At 41.7% G+C, this 19779-nt stretch overlaps 1 protein-coding gene across 1 annotated transcript in view; it reads right to left on the reverse strand.

Annotated features, from left to right (window-relative positions):
• Window positions 1-5662, reverse strand: part of VAPA (VAMP associated protein A) — a 28831-nt gene extending 23169 nt beyond the window's left edge. Inside the window, exon 1 of the mRNA XM_084282480.1 lies at window positions 5340-5662. Within this exon, the coding sequence (XP_084138606.1) occupies window positions 5340-5415 (76 nt within the window). The 5' untranslated portion in view covers window positions 5416-5662. The remainder of the gene's footprint in view (window positions 1-5339) is intronic.
• Window positions 5663-19779: the final 14117 nt, after the last annotated feature.

Raw genomic sequence — 19779 nt, forward strand, 5'->3', positions numbered from 1 at the left:
CACAAGCAAACACCTGAAGTCCTATGCCAGGGTAACCTTTAGCAAAGTATCTGAGCTATCGGGTCCACACCTACGTTACCCAATAATTTACAATGCAACGAAATAACTTTATTATTCAACAACACGCTGAAAGGAAAGAGAAGCTGAAGAGGTCGAGATGATTATGCATCAGATAAAGTCTCACCACAGTAAGGAAAATAAAGTTACTGAAATTCTAACTGGCGTTTCTGTTTTCAACAATACCACATCAGAAATTACCTTATTACAGCAATTTTGCTGATTATTTTTTTTTAAGCAATTAGCTGATATATATTTACTTGTCAAATTGCAAGGCTTTTACTGTCAGATGAGCCAACTTCCACACTGGGAAATGTAACACTTATCTAATTATTCAGTGATTTATTTCTTTTTTCCACTCCACACATAGTAAATTCTCCCCAGCAGTCTTTTTCAACTCAAATTTACGGCTTGCAAGCCGAGTGCGTAATAACCCTTTAATGACTGATGTTTGCAAAGGTCCGGTTAACAAACCTCTCCCAAAGACACACGGTGAGAAAGGACAGCACACTCACAAACCACACCGAGACAAAGCAGGAACAATTTACAGCACCAGAGCGAACAGCCAGTGCACTAAATATTTGGCCCTATTAACTGATGCATAAAACAACTCCTCCTGTTCACAGCGAGTTCTGCTTCTCGACTTGGCCTTAAGCAGTGGTACAACATTTGCATGCGATGCATTATTTTTATATTATGATGTGTTGTAGTGATCTAGAACACTGGCTTCGGCTGTCAACAAGCAGAAGGAGTAGGCACTTCATCCTGATTACAACATAAAGGGGAAGCTTTCATACTGATGAGAAGCACAAGGTTGGGAGTGCTTTGGGGAGTGTTTCTCAGTTTACTGAAGGTGCAACGCTAGGTCCTATGAACTGAAGGGAAAGGGACGAAACATCCAAATCCATTCTGCTGTCATCTTCTTTAATCACAGAAAAAAAAAAATCCATTATTGAATTTTATCTAGCACCTACAATGCCTCACAGCCCAACACAGACCCTGTTCATCAGTCAGTTTTAAACGTGGCCTGACACTGTGGTAGAAACCTAAGTATTAACACACTGCCAGCTCATGAGCAATAAATTGTGTAATACAGAAAAAAGTTTTCTTCGTTTCCCTCAACACATTCCCACTAAGCATTTTGTGTCATATGTTTCATTAATACTTATCATAAAATGAAGAGGCAAAGACCACTTGTTGTTGAATGCTAAATCGTTCTATGGGATATTCCATCTTTGTCACTATATGATAGTCATCCAGAAAAAAATGTATTAAATTAAATGGAATCATCTGAAAGCATCAGAAAGTCACAACTGTGCTAGTGCTCAGTTACTTCGTCCCCTCTAGAGGCTCCCTGTTCAGTTCCAAAAACGTTCTAGAATGCAGATCCCACAGAACTGACATCCCAATCACCTTTGGGTTTTGTTTCTTAACCTATCCTAGAAAGCTGGGACATCACGAATTTACTGGTACTTTGAATCAAATGAGTTTGTGTTCTTGGTCTAGTCAAGACCCACACAAACAAGGCAGTGAGATCACATTTGAGGAGTCCAAACCCGGCCTACACTAAAGGTGTCCTGGGCCAATTCTGGCAACAGATCTTGAGGGCCGGGGATAGATTTAACATTGAGCTATTTTTACCTTTAAATTCCACCTTCTCGATTTGCAGCAACACACACCCCATGGCTTTCACTGTTACCAAAAGCAGTGTAATGAGTATAAAATAATCCACAGCAATATTTTTGTATGATTTAAAAGGTCACAGAAATCCGTGCATCAGAATGAGCTGTCTAAGTAAGGTGCTGCCTGCCTTACCTGGATAGAGCTGTTCGAACCTATACCAGCTGAAAGATGATTTTAATACACTAACAGTCCTAGAGCATGAATCAGATTAATAATCAGAAGTGAAATATCATGTTCTACCTCTTCCAGTGACTCAAACCACAAAAGTGAACTTTTATTGTACACTAACATTCACAAAATTTGATCTCAGGCTGCTTACTTGCTGACTGACTCCTAACCTCAATAAATTAAAACAGAAATGGAAAAGCATGCCTCTATTTTGAGACCTTTACAAAGGCAGCAAAACAATTTCATACACTTGTAAGCAAGAACTTCAATAAAGGATATCAAGTTAGAATATCCATACCTTTTTGGAACAGCTGATATGATTGCTAGTCAGGCACCTCTGAAGCACATGAGATGCAAACTCTGAATGCTGTCTGCTGATCCTCCAAGGCTCATCAAATCAACTAGTGTTGATTTTCAATTAGATGTTGCAAAAGCCTATCTTATGACTGATGTAAAGATTTGGAGAATGTTTTTCGAAAAAGGACCACCATCCAAGACCAACTTAAATACAAGTTACTCACAGATGCAAAATTGACTTCTTTGATTTAAAGAAGACCAACTGAGTTTCCATAACAATGCTAGAAAGCTTTGAATTGAAAATTTCAAGCGCTGCTACTTCACTACACAACTGTAAAGTACCTTTTTTAAAAAGGCATTTACTCACAAGGAACCAATTCCAAATTACCATAGTCTCCACTAAACTAAGGCTACAGACGATTATGTGCACAAGTCAGGAGAAAAGACCCTAACAAGAGGCAGAAGATGTGCCACCTTCCACACTAGCTGCTTTTAATTGTCTCATGCTTCAATTTTTCCTGTCTGGTCCCAGACAAATCCAAATAGCTCCAGATTTGGAAAGCTAAACAAAATACATCAGATTAGGAAATACAGAAGGAAAAAAACCTCTCCAGGATTAATGTGGCTGAAGACCAACAGACAAGAACCACGAGTCAAATTCTCAGTGCTCTCTGAGTCTCTGAAAGCATTATTGTGTAGCTTATCTACTGCCTCTTAGTCTCATACCTTTTAAGAACAGTTTTTCCCTTGCTACATTTGTACGACACTCTGAAACTTCCTTGTTTCGTGATTCTCCTTTGGTATTCCTGATGGTTCCACAACCATGAGAAACCCCAAGTATCATAGAGGCAGAAGAAACCACTCATCACTCCAAAATGCTATCGATGGCTGAAGCATCTAGGAATGCAAGGTACTAGAAAAACAGGATCCTAATCTGCCAGTCACCAAGGGAAATACACAATGCGTTAACCACCATGGGATACGCTTTTTCAGACTCCCTCCTAACTGTGTGGAATAAAATTCAGCAGAGAGGCATTATAGCCCTTATTTTTGCTGATTGAGTCGAGTAGTTTAAAAAATAATAATAACCAACCAAGAAGAGTTTCATCAGACACTGATGAATTCTAAACCTTGACAAGAGCTCCTTACAGTAAGTCCTACCTACTTTTTTAATTTAAGTCACTGTTTGCATAAAGGCATACTACCATGTTTTGCTGCTACCCTAAAGGTCAGCAAATTCATTACGAGCCACACTGTGAGGCAAGAAAACCCGCAGAACTATTTGTTCTGTTCAGATGTTTAGACTTAAACTGGATCTCTGTTACACATACATCAACAGTAGTAGGACAATAATAATAATAATGGGTAATAATTATTCTCCCAGTAAGATAACTTTGAATAACCAGCTACATTGAAAAAAAACACACACTTTTTTTTTTTTTTAAACCAAGGTCATATGATTTTCCTACACTTACGATTAAGTTACAGTTATTGAGTCATACACCCTCTTAGTAACCAATTATTTTTAAAAGATAATACTCGGAATTCCCTTCTGCCACTACTGCACTCCTCGATGCAACACCACTTCAGAACTGAATTACTGCTTGTGGCCTACAGACCTTTTTGCCCACCTCAGAACAACAAGCAGCTGGAAAATATTGACCGAGAAAGCACTCGATGCTCTTTTAATAGGCATCCCTTTCTATAAGGTATTGAGGTAATGATATACTAAGAGAGTGTTTTCCACGGTATATTAAGACTGCAGTCTCATTATGCTTCAGATTTTGGTTTTGCTTCGTCTGCTCTACAGAAATTGTCCTAATTATATGCATTAGCCTGAAAGCAAAGTTTATGCTTACAGAATAGGCATTTTGCACTCTAAATACCTGAACACACAGCACAATCAGGATTACTGATCGACAACGGCTTCCTATTGACAATTTGTAAATCTAGTATTTACTCCGTGTTCCCTGTAACCAGCAGTTCCGTATCACATAAACACAGCCTGCTTCCAGCTTGAAGACAACTCAATGTTTGCAAGCTCCAAATTAGACGCAGTAGCTAAAAAAAAAAAAAAAGGCATTTTCCTCTGACCTGTTCTCTCAAGAATAACGCAGTGTATTGAAATTTGAGTGCAGACCTGGCAGCATTTTAACAACACGAGTGAAAAAAAATAAAGTAACTTCCCGCTACGGTGTTGGCTGTATCGATGAATGTGCAATTTATAAATTGAAGCTATCAAGAAATTAAGGTGTGCAATCCAACAGAATTCGGGTTTTAATGGATTTGATGGACGGATAAAACGGGTACAGCTTGTTAAAAATCCCTTTGATGCACCAGGCTTGACTTTTATTTCTAAAAGCCAGGCCAGCCAAAGGTATTTTGGGGAAACACAGCGTTCGGATTGAACATGGACGTAACCTTGTTCTTGCCCACTTAAAGATTTTTGCATCATAAACTCTGCTCGGAGGGGGGGGGGGGATGATGAAAAACGAGCCTGCATGAAAACAGAGCGTGAAATAGAGACGGGGGATTATGCAAGTAGGCGCGCTGACACCGGGCGCAGAACCTCAAGCCCTGGTCACACTGACAGGTTTGAGGAGGGGGGAAAAAAATAAAAAATAGATAAAAATCGAACATCGCCGGTTGTAAAACCGGAGCCTTCCCTGCGTATAACAAATAAACTGAGGGGATAGTGTTTATAATGGGGGGGGGGCGGTACATGACACCACAAACTTGCAGCAGGCAGGCACCCCTTCCCTTCCCTTCCCTTCCCCTTCCCTTCCCCTTCCCTTCCCCAGCGCCCAGGCCCGGCAGAGGGCAGCCGGGGCCCCGTCCCCGCGGCGCCACGCCGCAAGATGGCCCCTGCGCGGCCGCGGGCTGCCCCCCGCCGGGACACCCCCACGGCGGGGCCGCGCCGCGCCGGGCTCGCAAGATGGCGCCGGCCGGGCCCGTTGGACGCCTCAGCGGCGCCCCCCGGCCCTCCCCCACCCCCCCCTTCCCCTCCCTTCCCTTCCCCTTCCCCTCCCCGGGGGCTCCCGGCGGAGCGGAGCGGGACGCCCCGAGAGCTGGAGCCGGGCTGGGCTGTGCTGGGCTGGGCTGTGCTGGGCTCGCTGCCCCCGTCCGCCCCTCACCTTTGAATTTGAGGTCGGTGGGCGGATCGAGCACCAGGATCTGCTCGTGCTTCGCCACAGCCCCGGCGGCCGCCATCTCGCTCGCTCGCTGCGGCGGGGGGAGGAGGAGGAGGAGGAGGAGGAGGAGGGCGAGGAGGAGGAGCGGTGGCAGCGGCAGCAGCAGCAGCAGGAGGAGGAGGAGGAGGAGAAGCGGCGGCGGCGCCGCTCGCTGTGGGGGGCTCCGGGCGCTGCGCAGCCCCAGCAGCCGCTCGCCGCCCTCCCGGCGCAACGGCACGAGGGCGACGGCGGCGGAGGCGGCGGGGCCGCTGCGCGCATGCGCCCGGCCGCTCCTTCGCCTCCCTCGCCGCCCGCCCACTGACAGCTGCGGGCCCGTTGGAGGGACGCTGGGGGGGGGAAGGGGACTACAGCTCCCGGCGTGCCGCGCGGGGGGAGGGGGTGGCGGGGCATGCTGGGGGGTGTAGTCTTTTCAGAGAGCCCCGTTCTTCAAATGGGAGAAACCAAAAAAAAAACACTTTGGTTCCCTTTGGAAATGAGGGGTGGGCGAATTGGGCAGAAGGTCTGAAAATCTGGTGGGTCTGGGCTCTTCACGCTCACTCCTGGTCCCAGCCTCAGGATCACTGCTGGCCAGCACCAGGGTGGCTCCACCACGCTGGGAGTCCCCTTTAGCGCTGGCAACACCTAGCCCAGGACGTTGCCAAAATCTACCATAAAGCAGGAACACTGTCTTTGGCTGAAAGACATCGTCCTGAAGGCTTGGGGATATCAATATGGGCTCTATGGCAAGAGACATTGAGCTCATGGAACAAGGGATTTTTAACCATCCTCCTTGCCCTTTTTGTCAGGCACTGTTTTCACCATAGGTCTTTTCATTAATACCGTATTTTCAAGTGGACGTCATACACTCGGGTATTTGAATACACCAGTGACAAAAAAAAAAAAAAAAAAAAAAAAAAGAGAGAGAGAGGAAAAAAAAAAAAAAAAAAACATCCAAATCCATCCTAAACTTGATGATTCTTACCCCTACATCTAACTTCAGAAAAATCTGGCCCTAAGATATGTAATTAAGCTTGTATTCGTGCAAGGTTGGAGTACAGGTGATGGAAATGAAGTCAGAAGGAGTAACACGTTTATTTTTCTTCTCTTGCAATCTGGTGGAGGTGTGCTATGAACGCATATGGGGCCATAAAAGCCTGTTTGATGAATATGCCCCAATAGTAAATAAATCAAAATGACTGGAGTGCTTTACTTGCAAAACCAGCTCACCACAGTATGAGTTATGGATCACATCATGTCCTTGGTGAATAACTCTACCACATCTACGAGCACAGAATGGTTTTGAGGCCATTAAGTAGGGGAGGTCCCTGAGTAATTTAGGTTCGGGTTCTGCCTTGGCCCCAGCAGGGCCTTCACCCTCCATTTCAGCCGTCTGCCTCTGCTCCAGGCTTGCCACTGCCAGGCCTGCCGCCTTAATTCCTTCTGCGCTTTCCTCCATGTCCCTCTTGCCAAGAGCAAATACCAATGTGAGTTTTAATACCATCACCCTCTGAAGAAGAAATACGTGAGACGTGCTGGAGAAAAGCACTTCAGAGTACTTTTACGTAACTGGAATTGGCTTCAGTAGGTGGAGTTATGTGGCATATACATGTAAACGTTGCTAGAGGTCTGCAACTGCAGTTTTCCAGCTACATGCTTATTTTATGACACCCATAAAACAACATCTTCAACTGTGTCCTTTCCTTTATTTACAATGGATTATTTAGAGTTATTGTCTGATGCTCTGTTGGGCTTGGTTATCAAAACTAATGTTCCTTCTGTTTATACATTCTTACCTTGGGATCCGGAAGATAAACTGGGAAACAGAGGGGTTTTTAATATATCGTAGTATATTTTTCTTCTTCTGTTAATGTGGGCACTTACTGTATTACCTCCACTCTTTCTTCATTTCTCTTCATGAATCCACCAAAGATTAAGCCACAGCATACATTCTCAGAAGTGATAATTCAGCTCCAGGATCACTTGATAACTATATACAAGAATTTCTGGGTCTCAGCTTTCAAAGAATGAAGACACGAGGAACTGCTGTGAAACTCCAAATGCCACCAAAGGTTCTGTCCTCTCTCCTTCTAATGGACTATAAAAAATAACAATAAGAAGCACAAATTCAAGAGAAGCTACATCTACCCAGATTTAGAAGGCAGTTGTTTTTCTAATTTTTTTATATGTTCCTTATATAAGAGCATATGAGGATTATCAGAAGTTTAAATCTCTTTCAAATATGACAGCAGGTCTTACAGGTTATCCCATGCATGGCATCTACTGCAAACACCTTCTTACACATTGCTGCATATTAGATATACCTGAACATCAATGGATGTGTGCAAGCTGGGGGAGGACTGGGTTAATCCTCATCACCAGCATATTGAGAGGCAGTGAATGAATGAATGATAGCCCATGGCCTCAAGTATGTTATTGCTCACAGAGGGAGCATCACAGCACCATTGAGGCTGGAAGGGACCCCAGGAGGGCTGTAGTTCAATTTCCTGCTCCAAGCAGGGTTGAAACTGAATTCAGGCCAGGTTGCTCAGGGCTTTGTCCTGTGGAGTCATTAAAACCACCAAGGACAGAGATTTCACAGCCTCCCTGGCAGCCTGGCTCAGTGCTTGAATCTGGTTAGTTCGTGTTATAGCAATGGCCAACTTAGTACATGAACACAGAATGGGTGCGTTAATGGTAATTATCTATGAACATGTATTTTTAATTTTGTTGTTGCTTGAGCACATTTACAACCCTAATAATGCATTCATCTGCTTTGTTGCATTTAATATCAATTCTGATCTAATGTTTTTATTTCACCTAAAAGGATGTTAATTTTTATATTAAACAAAACCTGTGCTGTTGATTAGCAGTATCTGGCAACTTTCTCCAACATGTGATTCATTTTATTTTAACACCTCATAGCAGAGTTCAGGAATGAAATTTTGGAGCTATTGCAGTCAACAGCAAAGCTTCACCGATTTCAGTGAGATCATGATGTTATTCCAGAAGTACCTCTAGTATCTTCATCAGTGCTTGCCAAAGGCTAACATTTGCTTAATCTAAGGTTAACATTTGTCCTGTGTATTTGTAGATCTTACTGTTTGTGTGTGTGTTTTTTTTTTCACACTGTGAATTCAGTATTATTGTTATAATATCTCAGTTCAATGATGGCTTGACATTTTTCAAAACTGTTTGCTTTTAAATATAAAATGAGCTCTCTCTATACCCAAGAAGTATCAATGTAGACTTGGTTTCATAATACAGTTTTCCACTGTTTATTATTCGGCTAGCTTATTCAGTCCCGTCCCCCCCCCCAACTTGGAACTTGCACTTGTCTTGCAGTAAAGCAATATCACGACTTTCTTTGCAATTCCTTGGTGTTATTAAGACTGTCAGGAAGAGCAACCAAGTGCCACATTACTTGTCATGTTAATGGAAAAACTCTCCATCTCACTCACTGGGCTAACATATGTATCCTGCCCTGTCAAGTCAGTGAATATTGCAAAGCAAAACTATAAAGGTAAGAGTGTGTTTGAATTTCTCTTTAAGGAAATACCTGGCCTCTTGGTGCTGCAATTTATCTTCTGAAATACAAAACTATTCATAGCATACACATAGATTACAGCAGGCTTTAGTCATAATTTACTTGACTGCTAATGAGTTCCATATATAATTTTAGGCCCGCTCACTTGTTATATTGTAAATCAAAGGTAAAATCACAGTCCCTGCCTTTTTGAAGATTTATGGCATTATTCAAATGTTACCACAGGCTAGAAAAGTAGATCTTAGCTGAGTATCACCAACTTTCTTCAACTAAAGTGTATTTCTCTTCCTAGTGACATTATTAGAAAAATGTACGATGCATGTTGAATATACAAGTAGAGAAAAACTAATAACTTACAACCACCTTCTGATAGCTGTAGTGGGGAAAAAAAAAAAAAAAAAAAAAAAAAAAAAGGCATATGTTTCATATTTTGGACCTGCTTCTGTTCTCCTGAACACAAAAATCCTTAGACCATTTACTTATGTAGGAACAAGACAAAAATGGTATTTTGTTCTTCTGGTTTAAAGTAGCATTTAAAGAACTGAATGAGTCCCGAGCCAATTTCAAATGTGCTAAGAGCCATTAGCCCTTTGATAAAAGACAAAGCTGTTGAGGAAATGAATTCCTGAATACTGTTTTCAATAATTGGTTCTTACAGTCCACATATATTCACGAGGGATGTAATGAGACTATTGAATATACAAAATATAGAATGTGTAATGTGTTGGTGGTTGTTTGCTGGTGTTGCATTTCTAAAAATGTACAAGCTATGCTGAAAAGCAGCCAAAAATAAAATATGCATAGATAAGCATACAAATACAAGTACATAGTTGAAACTCCCTTCTTTTTTACCAAGAGTAAAACTGTATTAAATAACAGTTTTAGCCTGAGAAGAAATCCATCAGAAACAGTGTGATGGTGTCCTACAGTCATTACATCTCTCTTCCAGTTTGATATTCATGCCAACAAAGTCATGGGCTTTCTCAGTCTCTGTTTGGGGAACTCGTGTGGCAACTGGGACTCAAATTTCACCTTTCCTTTGGTCTGCTAACATGCACAGAAGCTCTATGATGCTAATTCTGCCCTCAGTGTCTCCTGAGAGATTCGAAGAAGCCCTCAAGTTTCATCTTTGTACCCTCCATCAATTGTACCTAGGTTCATTTTTAATGGGTCACGAGTTAATAAAGCTGTATCAAAGTGTAAAAGACAAGCATTGTACTGAGACTGTGCATGACATATGCTTTCCCTTTACTAAACACTAACGAGACCTGCATTGAAGTGCTGTGTCCAGTTCTGGGCACTGTCCTTCAGGAAAGATGTGGGATGATTGAAGGAGTCCAGAAGAGAGCACCGGTAGTGACTAAGGTCCAGAACACAGACAGATTTAACCACAAAAACAGATTGAAAAACTGAAGTTGTTTAGGCTAAGAAAAACAAGATTGAGTCACGTATGATAATACTTTTCAAATACATCAAAAGCTTTACATTGCACAGAGAAAGAAATAGTCTGCTCTTACTTACTTTGGCTAGGACAGAAAGTAATGGGAATAGATTGAAGCAAGAGCTGACTTAGAACAGACACGAAGAACTTCTTAACAGTGAGGATAATTAATGAAAAAGATTGCCTGGAGGGGCAATCCGTGGAGTCCCAGTCAATGACCTTCAAGAACAGGTTAGACATCTGTTGGGAGATACAAATTTAGCTGATCCTGACTTGAGATGTGACCTCTGCAGTCTTATCCAGCCCTATGATTCCCTCCTTGTATACATTCCAGCGTGCTCAAAGATTAAGCCAATCATCTGCAGTGGAAATGTGCATTCCCTAAGGTCTGAACTACAGTCCATTAAAATCAGGGAATTTTTCCATTGCCTTTAATAAGCGTTGGATCAGGCCCTAACCGAGCGTGTAATTTGGAGCCGAGGATGGAATTTGGTCGACAATTCTGTTAATGGTATTTGCAAATGAGAAGAATCCAACTCATTTTCCCAGAGTACTTTAGTTTGCAATGGTTACAAGAGAAAGTAAACACACGCTGAACAACCAGTGCCATACTCTTCATACAAAATTGAGTAGAGCTGACTGAAGACAGAGACAAGGAGAAGATCCCAGGAGACAAATTAGCAAGTTTTTTCAAGGAAGAACGTTTTAGACAGCTATTTTTTACATCGATTGAGACAGAAGGAGACAGCAAAAAGCTGTGTTAACAACACTTTAAAAATAAGTAGGTATCCTGAATGTGAGCACGAAATGTTTGTTTGTGTCTGCTGAAAGATCAAATTAGCAGAGAGCCTGAAAATGGGCAGAGGAAAAGAAGGGGAGACATGGGGAAATTCAGGCTGTCAGTGGATTTGGTTGGGTGCATAGTGACTGATGAGGAGAGATCTGTTCCCCTGTAGTCTCTTACCAAAGAGCATGAAGATGTTCCTCAGCTCTGAATGATCAACTAAACTACAAGCACTTATGCCAGCAAAAGCTCTGCTTCTGCAATTGCATATGATTAGATCCACTGAAATCCAGAGGAATTCTCAGAGGCATAAAGATTTACAGATTTGCAAAATCACAAATTTGCAATTTTACAGATCTGCAAAATCACAGCTCATGTGGGCATCAGCAGCCACTCGACGCTGGAGGGCTGCACCCAGTTCCTGGAAATTATTCCTCTTGCCCTTTCAGTTTGGGGCAGGAGACAGTCAAGTGCTCACGGTGATCTTCAAATAGATGCCAGAAGCTAATGTTACCAGTACATGGTTAACACACAAATGAAAGACCTTTGCTCTTGATTAATTCATTGCATCTAGGAGTAAAGACGCAAGGTTTCTAGAGTCACCTCCCTATTCCAGCTTGTTGCAAACGTGCTCTGTGTCTGCGCATAAGCTTTGGGCATTCTACCTGAGTGATCATTTATGAAATATTCATTTACTTTACGTTAGGGGACGGCAGGGATGGAGAGGGAGGTGGAAGGATGGAAGTCTGCATAATATTATTGATGGCATCTTTGACTGCCAAATACTGAATTATTTATAGTTTAATTGTGCAAATGATACCCACGAGAAGCCGTTAGGTTACAATATGCAGTTGATACGCTGCGCACAAACAGGGACGTGCCTTTCAGACTTTGTTCTGGTGCTTTGATGGGTCACTTGAAAACAGGTATGAACACTTTGCAGAGACAAGGCTGGAATACATACAGCATTTTGCAATGTCCTTCAAGACCACATTTTGTAAATAGCTGAGGATAAAAAAAGCATGCAGAAATCCCCATGTAGCAAAAGATGCTCTGAGTCAGATTCTCCCCATGTGGGACCTTTCCGTCCCCAAATGACCCACAGCCATCGGCCAGCGATCTGTCACTGTGCTGACCCCTGATGCTCCCCTTCCCTGTGAGCAGCCCAGCTCCTTCTGCCCCTCAGCAGACCCTGCCTGCACTGTGGGCACAGCAACTGCGTGTACCGCTCACCACCCCCCACCATGAATATTCACCATTTCCCCCCGCCCTGACACCAAACAAGTTAGGGGAGTGTCCCCGTTCCCTCACCATTTTCATTCTGTGCCTACAATCTGATTGCAGAGAACCACATAAATAAATGTTTCACTGTTAAATTCGTAAAGTCATGCTTGCATATGTTTTGTGAGCATGCCTTTTTATACAGGCTTTAATAGCAATTGCTATTTTATTCAGGTTTCCTGGATTCAATTCTGCTTTTCAGAGGGAGACACAGTGGATTGAGATCCTTCTGCTCCCACTCCATCTCCCCAAACCTACTTCTGTCCTATTTTGCTGCTTTTCTCCCCTTCCCTTCTCCCAGTCCCCATTGCTCCTGCCCCTTTCTTCCAGCTGGCTGGCAGACAGACAGGCGTGCAGGCTTCTCCTCCCATCCCTTCACCTTCAAATGAGGCAGGTGCTTTTTCTCCTCCTTTGTCCTCAGTACAAGAAGAAGCAATTTAATAGAAATCACTACCAATTTAATAGAAAAACAGTCCTCCACAGCAAACCTAGAATCATTTTTTTCCTGTACTGGGCCAATTCCTTGCCCTTTTTTTTTTTCCTTTCCCGAGAAAGGCGAATAGAGATGAAGAAAATGGAAGTCTATAGTGGATCAGAGAGTATTGTCTATTCATCTGCCAGCATCCCTTCCTGGGCCAGCACCTGAGGCTTCAGAAAGGTACAAGTCCCACCACCAGCAGATAGGGGATAGTATCTCTTCCACATTGAAATTCATCCTATTTTTAAATATTGACTTAAGGCTTTAAATACCGACCTGAAGATCTGAAGCAGATGTTAAATACCCTTATGCTGTTTTGTTCCCTTCATTGTTTCCTTTCCATTTCCAGCAATTTTTGTGTCATTTGCAGAGTTACCAGCAACGATTTTATGTTTCCTTCCAGATCACTGATAAAGACATTGAACTTCATTGGCTCCTTTGAAGCTGTTAATAACCCATTAGAAGGGAGTAGAAACATGCTGATATGGCTGCTAATTGGTTCTCAGAGAATTTGATGCAGGTAAATTGATTTTGCATAGTTCTGGTTTCTTTACTAGATTGTCATGCAGGGCTACATCAAATGACTTAAAATAATCCATGTCTTCAGTCAATACCTCTACCTTAAGCAACTGCATTTTAGTCTCATCTCTTGTGGTTTGAATGCACCTATTTTCTGTTTAAAAATATATTGATTAACATTACAGATGTTACTGTCTATGAATTAATTCCTAGTTGCTTCCCGTGCCTGTCTTTATAGTATTTTGCCCAAGGTTTAACCCATGCTTGTAATTATCCAAGCCTATCATGTTTATTCTTTACAGTGCACCACATTCATTTTTTACCAGTCATCTGCAATTTCTCTTGTGCACCAATATTTGTTCAGAATGAATATGAATGGCTCAAAGAGCATCTCCACCAATTTTTGTAATGCTCTTGGGAGCATTCAGCCCTGAAGATTTAAATGTGTTTTGCTTTCACCAGTAAACATTCTTTCACACATACAATTTAAGAGAAAAAAATTCATATCACTTCATTATTGCAATAGAAAAAAAATCCGCTTTTCAAAATGGCTTAGTAAAAACCACTTTCTTCTCCAGAAACCATTCCTGGGGCATATTTCTAAGTTTCACTCACTCAGAGGAAATAAATAAATAAAATTACTGCATTTTGCTCTTGTTAGCTATTCAGGGATGATACAATAGTGACAAAGAGAGCCGAGCTGGATTTCGGCTTATGCATCAGTAATGAAACTTTTAACCAAGTTAAGATATTGAATGTTCAATCTTAGAGCAGGCTAAGCCATAAAGATGACTTTTTTGGGCAATTTTCACATTCTAAGCTGAGTTTCCAAGTCTGGCATGTAATCTTCAGCAAATCTTAGGAGGCTTGATCTTGATGATTTTGATGTACAGTAAAACAAGGAATTGCATCATTACATTTTTATAAATTCACATTTTAAATCTGAGAATTAGGCTCTTTCCTAAAAACTGTAGGTCACGAGTTCGGGAAACCTTGGATATTCCAGTGACATTATGCATGATATTTCTTCGCAATTTTTGTCTTTGTATTTATTTGAAAGTGAAATGAAGTTTTAAATCTTCCGTTTTCTGTCTTTTAGAGGGTGAAGTGGATGTAGAAGTCTGAGTAAGTCCTTTGGGCCACTAGCTTAATTCAAACAGATTTTAGCAACATCTTGTTATAAAAAAATAGACAGGATTGTGGGCTTCGGGCCACATTGCAGCTGACTAGACTTCAGATCTGTTTCAGCCTGCGTAACATAGATGGTTTCATTCTTAAACACGAGCAGAAGTATTTCACATGATGGGATGAACGTAACAATATCCAGCCATTATCTGACTACTTTTCTAGAAAGTGGTAGAGCCACAGAGTTTACACAAGATGAGTTTAAATAGACATTTGCTCATTTTCAGTTTTTATTGTCTTTGTTACCTTCAAGCACGTTGGGCGGCTAGTAAAATGCAACACTTTCCTTCAACTGTGCCATCAGCAGCTACCACATAACATCACCAGGAAGTGAAATATCTGCAGTTGCCTCACAGGAAAACTTCGAGATGCACAAAAACACCCATGAGGCCTACTCTTGGTATGAGGCAACACTGAGGCCACTTGTGACACAAGTGATGGAGTTGCCATGGAGGCCTGACAGTGTGCTAAATAAGAAAATTTTTGCATCATCTCATCACATGCTTTCTATGGCATGGTTGTGTATGAAATCAGATGGGCCACTTCGCTTGGAACACCTTGCTTACATTTCTAGCATGATCTGATTTCTACTTTCTTGCCTGGGGCTGGCTGGCTTAAAATACACATCAGAATTATCTAACACCCAAGATTTAGTTATGCCTTGGAGCACTTGCTAAAAGGAATGAAAATATCCGAGGCTGGGTAGAATGGCAGGAAGAAAAATGTCTTTCCTCAAGCACCTTGGAGAATGGGGATCTCTTGTGGAAATTGTGGCACTGCTTCACAAAAAAAGCACAAGCATTCTTCAAAAGCAGATGTGTCAGAAGGCATTCTCAGTAACTTCAGGCTCTCCTGCACTTCCAGAGACAAGGGCTGAGTCATCTTGCCAAATTGCCAAGTAACCACTTTCACGGAGCTTTGAAACCCGTAGCTCCCAGACTTCCTCATCTCGCTGTCACCGATGTGATGCGAAACAGGCTTCTCAGACGGAGGCTCTCTTGCTAATCTGGTAGTTGCTTCAGGCCCTGTAATTTTTCTAACTGTATCTATCACCCAAGAAAGGGTGCAATTTTCTGCCGTGGCATGCATCTTTCAGTGGCGTGTGATTTGTAGTGAGATGAGGCGAGGTGTCTGAAAGACATGCCTGCTGATTGTGATAACTTGATGATTCAAGTCTTGTGGATTTTATAAGGCATCAATTTCCTCCTGGGAAAAAATACAATTAAAAAAAAAAATCCTCCATTTTATCTTCCAGTGATGGATGTTTTGTTATTGTAAAGCCTTTATACTCCCAGCAGCAAGTACTTAAATACATACTACATGCTGTGGTTAAATAAGTCGATGTAAATCTACTTGGATAAATTTGTCACTGTCTTATTCTTTCTTCCTTAGCCTCCTCTGGAACAAGTTGCCCTTTTCATGTAAAACAACACATCATGCCAAAACATCTTTTAGCTAGAATCAAGCTTCATGAAAAGTTAAACCATGCAGGCAGCAAGGCTACATAAGTGCACTGGGATGCATTAGCCAGTCATTAGTCCGAGGCTCCTGCTTGCTGACCTCTGTGTCATGGACTACGCAGGTGGCTGTCATCTTTTATTCAATGGCCTTTGTACTATGTAAATTCAGGCATAGCCACAGGTAAATATATAGTATCATTTTTTTACAGGTGGAGCCTTTAGCCACCTGATGCACTCTTAATCTTTACCAAGGTTCCTAAGCAACAATGGTGTTAATGTGGTTGTGTCATGAAATGCGTGTATATGCACTTTGACCATTTATAATGTGACAGCCCTTCACCTGAAACCCAAATTTTCTGTTTCAGAGATCTCTTTCTTTCCATCTCTATCACCTCAGTGGGCCTGTGACCAACCTCAAAGAGTATCTTCTAGGGTAGGACATCATCACTTTGTTCCTTCTTTCTTCTTCAGATTTTTATAGTCAATGTGACATTCTAGCCTTGCACTCTTTTCAAGAAAACTATTTCCTCTCCAGAAATTTCAGCTTCTAAAAAGTAAAAAATAATAAAAATAAGAAAAAAATACTATGGTAAAAAAAAAAAAATCCAAAAACTATGAGATTCTTTTTCAGCTATCTCTGTCGTGAGGAAACAAGTTTATCTATTTAGAGCTTAAATCATTAGTTCGTATTTCCAGCATCTCTCCAAAGTCTTCTTTGTAATCAAAACCGCCAAGAAATAGAGTCACTGCCATTAGAAACTAATGTTAATAAGGCTTCTGACCCTCCTTCCTGTGACTACGGGGAGAACTATTTTAGTGTTAAAGGTTGTGTCGTAGGAGGAGAGCTGGTTAGGTGCCAATGGGCGGTTCAGATTGCCACCTTGAAAGCAAATTTTCCCTGAGAACAGAGAATGAGTGTGGTAAATCTCAGAGGACAAATAGTATTTCTAAAGGGAGTGGTGCCAGGAAAGCTTTTTCATTCTTATTTTGATTCCTGAATGTCTTAAGAAATGGCACAGAAAACCTAAGTATTTATTTTGAATGTCTTTCTTTTTGAGTGCTCTTGTTAGATTCCTACTACACACACTTCATGCTTTTTAGGTAAAGATTTACAGGGCAGAAACGTGACCATACGATGAGTGATGAACACAGACAGGATCTTGGATAGTTGGTAGTAATTCTAGGTTTGCTGATCACTTGATTTTTTGTGGAGCTAGCATATTGAAAAGGGATTTTAAAATCACTGTGTCATCCAGGTTGCATCCATTGCTCTTTAATGCTAAACTGCTCTGAAATCTCCTGACATGTATTTATCAGCAAAGCAGCCAGGTTCTTTTAAGATGACAAGAAGCAGGGATTTCTTTTATAATGTGCTTAACCTACATTTCAACCCTATTAAACAAGCAAAGAGAAACCGGAACTATCCTCATTCATTTTTTATTTATTTGCAAAGTCAGTAACAGCAATGCTATCACTTGCCCCCAAATCATGTTATATTGCCAAACAGGTAGAAATGTGATGTTCGTTTTCCCCAGGAGCGTCTCTTAGACTTGTAAGCTGACTTCCTTATTGATTGGCACTTGTCAATACACAATCAGAAGCCTAGTGATTGCCTCTCTCTTAGTCTGTAACAGGTCATTTCCTTAGAGTACTCTACTCGCTGTAGGGGAATACAAATTTAGTTGTTAGGTATTTATCTTTTTATTTAAACATGTATTTTACTGCAGTGAAGGGAGCAGGAATGGCATTGACTACGTAAAATAAATGTGGATGAAATGGACTTCAGTGGAAATGTATTTTTGTTTTCTAAAATACCTGGAGAGTGGGAATCAGAAAGGTTAAGGTTCTCATCATCAATTAGGTGTGTCTTAAAGAAATTTTCTAAGATGGTCAGAAAGATAAGGTTCGGGCTCTCAGGGAGGCTTTGGAAAAACAAGGTCAGCACTTTTCAAAGAAAGCATATTCGTATGAAATACTTCAGGGTGTCTCAGGGATAAAAATGATTTCTGACTGGAGTAATCTAAGAGCCAGAAAAAAATAAATCCTTCCCAAGCTGATAAATTTTTAATACCTAAGCAGAAGCCTCAAAATTCTTTTCCGCTCTAGTGCAGGACTTTTATGCACTGATTAATGACATCTTATTAAAAACTTGTTAATTGCTATGACACTAAATGCAAGTCAGTACAGGTTTATTGCACTTCAAGTTCTGCCAGTGTGTTATCTTCGAGCTTTCACAATAGCTGTGTTGCAAAACAATTTGAATAACACTTCGGCACTTTATCTATTGAAAACACATGATTGCGAATCCTAATATAATGAGCATGTCTTCATATTCCTACAAAATTCATAGCGGTGATAAGTGACAATGCAAACTAATCTGTATCAGGACACACTTGGTAGTATCAGAAGCATAAAAATACAGACATTTTGCAATGAGGACTTTTTTTGCAGAGCTTAATCCAGAGAGAAGAAACCCATCTGAAATTGATTTTTCAGACAAGCTGTATTATGCTACGTTATGCTATTACTTATTCCTTCTCATTTTAACCTGCTAAATGTGGTCAACCATTGATTTTACAGTTTCTAGTCAGGAGTTATTTTTGAACAGTGAAAAAAAGCAATTATTTTATATCAAACAATGAAATTAGCACTGCTCCAGCTGCTAAATAGATCTAATCAAAAGCAGATCTTATTAACGGTCAAGAACACCATTAGACATGAATGCATCCTATTGTTGTAGCTGGGTCCTTAGGGAGTAACCTGCACCAATTAATGGAGGGGTTGGCACAAATACTTTCAGCCACTCTGTCCTCCCGTGAGTGTTTTAACGCTTTTAAGAAAATTACTCTGTAGCCCTGTGTAAAACAACATCAAGGAGGGAAAGAAAAATCTCACAACCTCCTGTTTTCCTTTCAGGGAAAAGAGGTATTTCACAAATCTGATAGTAGCCTAAACACTTTTGCAGATTAGGTGAGGGGGTGGAAGTATGAAGTAGATACACAGACTATTTCATCAGACTTACTGTCCTCATTTCAGAAGAGCGCTCGAGAGATCACAGCAGGGTGTCCTATGATGCTCTCTGCAGAAAGACTGAAGCTGCGTTAGGGGAGTTTTTGAAGCCTGTAACATCAAATACTTTTTCTTATGTACCCTGAGACACAACCTTCAGTTTTCAAAAGGAAAGCAGAGAGGGTTTATTTCCCAGCCATGTGTACAGTTCCCCCCTCATTGCAAAATAAAACTGCAAACTAACCTAAAGCACTACGAGAACATGCTCCCAAGCCACGTGAAACCTCCCACTGACAATGCAAGGACTTGTTGTCAGAGGGCACAGCTCCCCACATCGGAAGGAAAAACAGCATTCACTTCTGATTTTCCAACACACTGACAGTAGTTGCAAGCAGCTTACTTAGGCTTCCCTTGAATTATGTGGAGAATCCCAGCACAGCTGAGGCTGGCTGGACCCTCTGGAGGCCCCTTGCCCCAGCCCCTGCCCCAGCAGGGCCACCCAGAGCAGGGTGCCCAGCACCACGGCCAGGCGGCTTCTGAAGGTCTCCATGAGGAGACCCCACGGCCTCTCTGGGCAGCCTGTGCCAGTGCTCGGCCACCCGCACAGCACAAAAGGGTGGCCTGGGGCCCAGAGCCTGTGCCCGCTGCCTCCTGTCCAGGTGCTGGGCACCACTGAACAGAGCAGTTCATGGTTATGTACCTG

The sequence above is a fragment of the Netta rufina genome (genome assembly GCF_964035555.1).
Source record: "Netta rufina genome assembly, chromosome: 2".
NCBI lineage: Eukaryota > Metazoa > Chordata > Aves > Anseriformes > Anatidae > Netta > Netta rufina.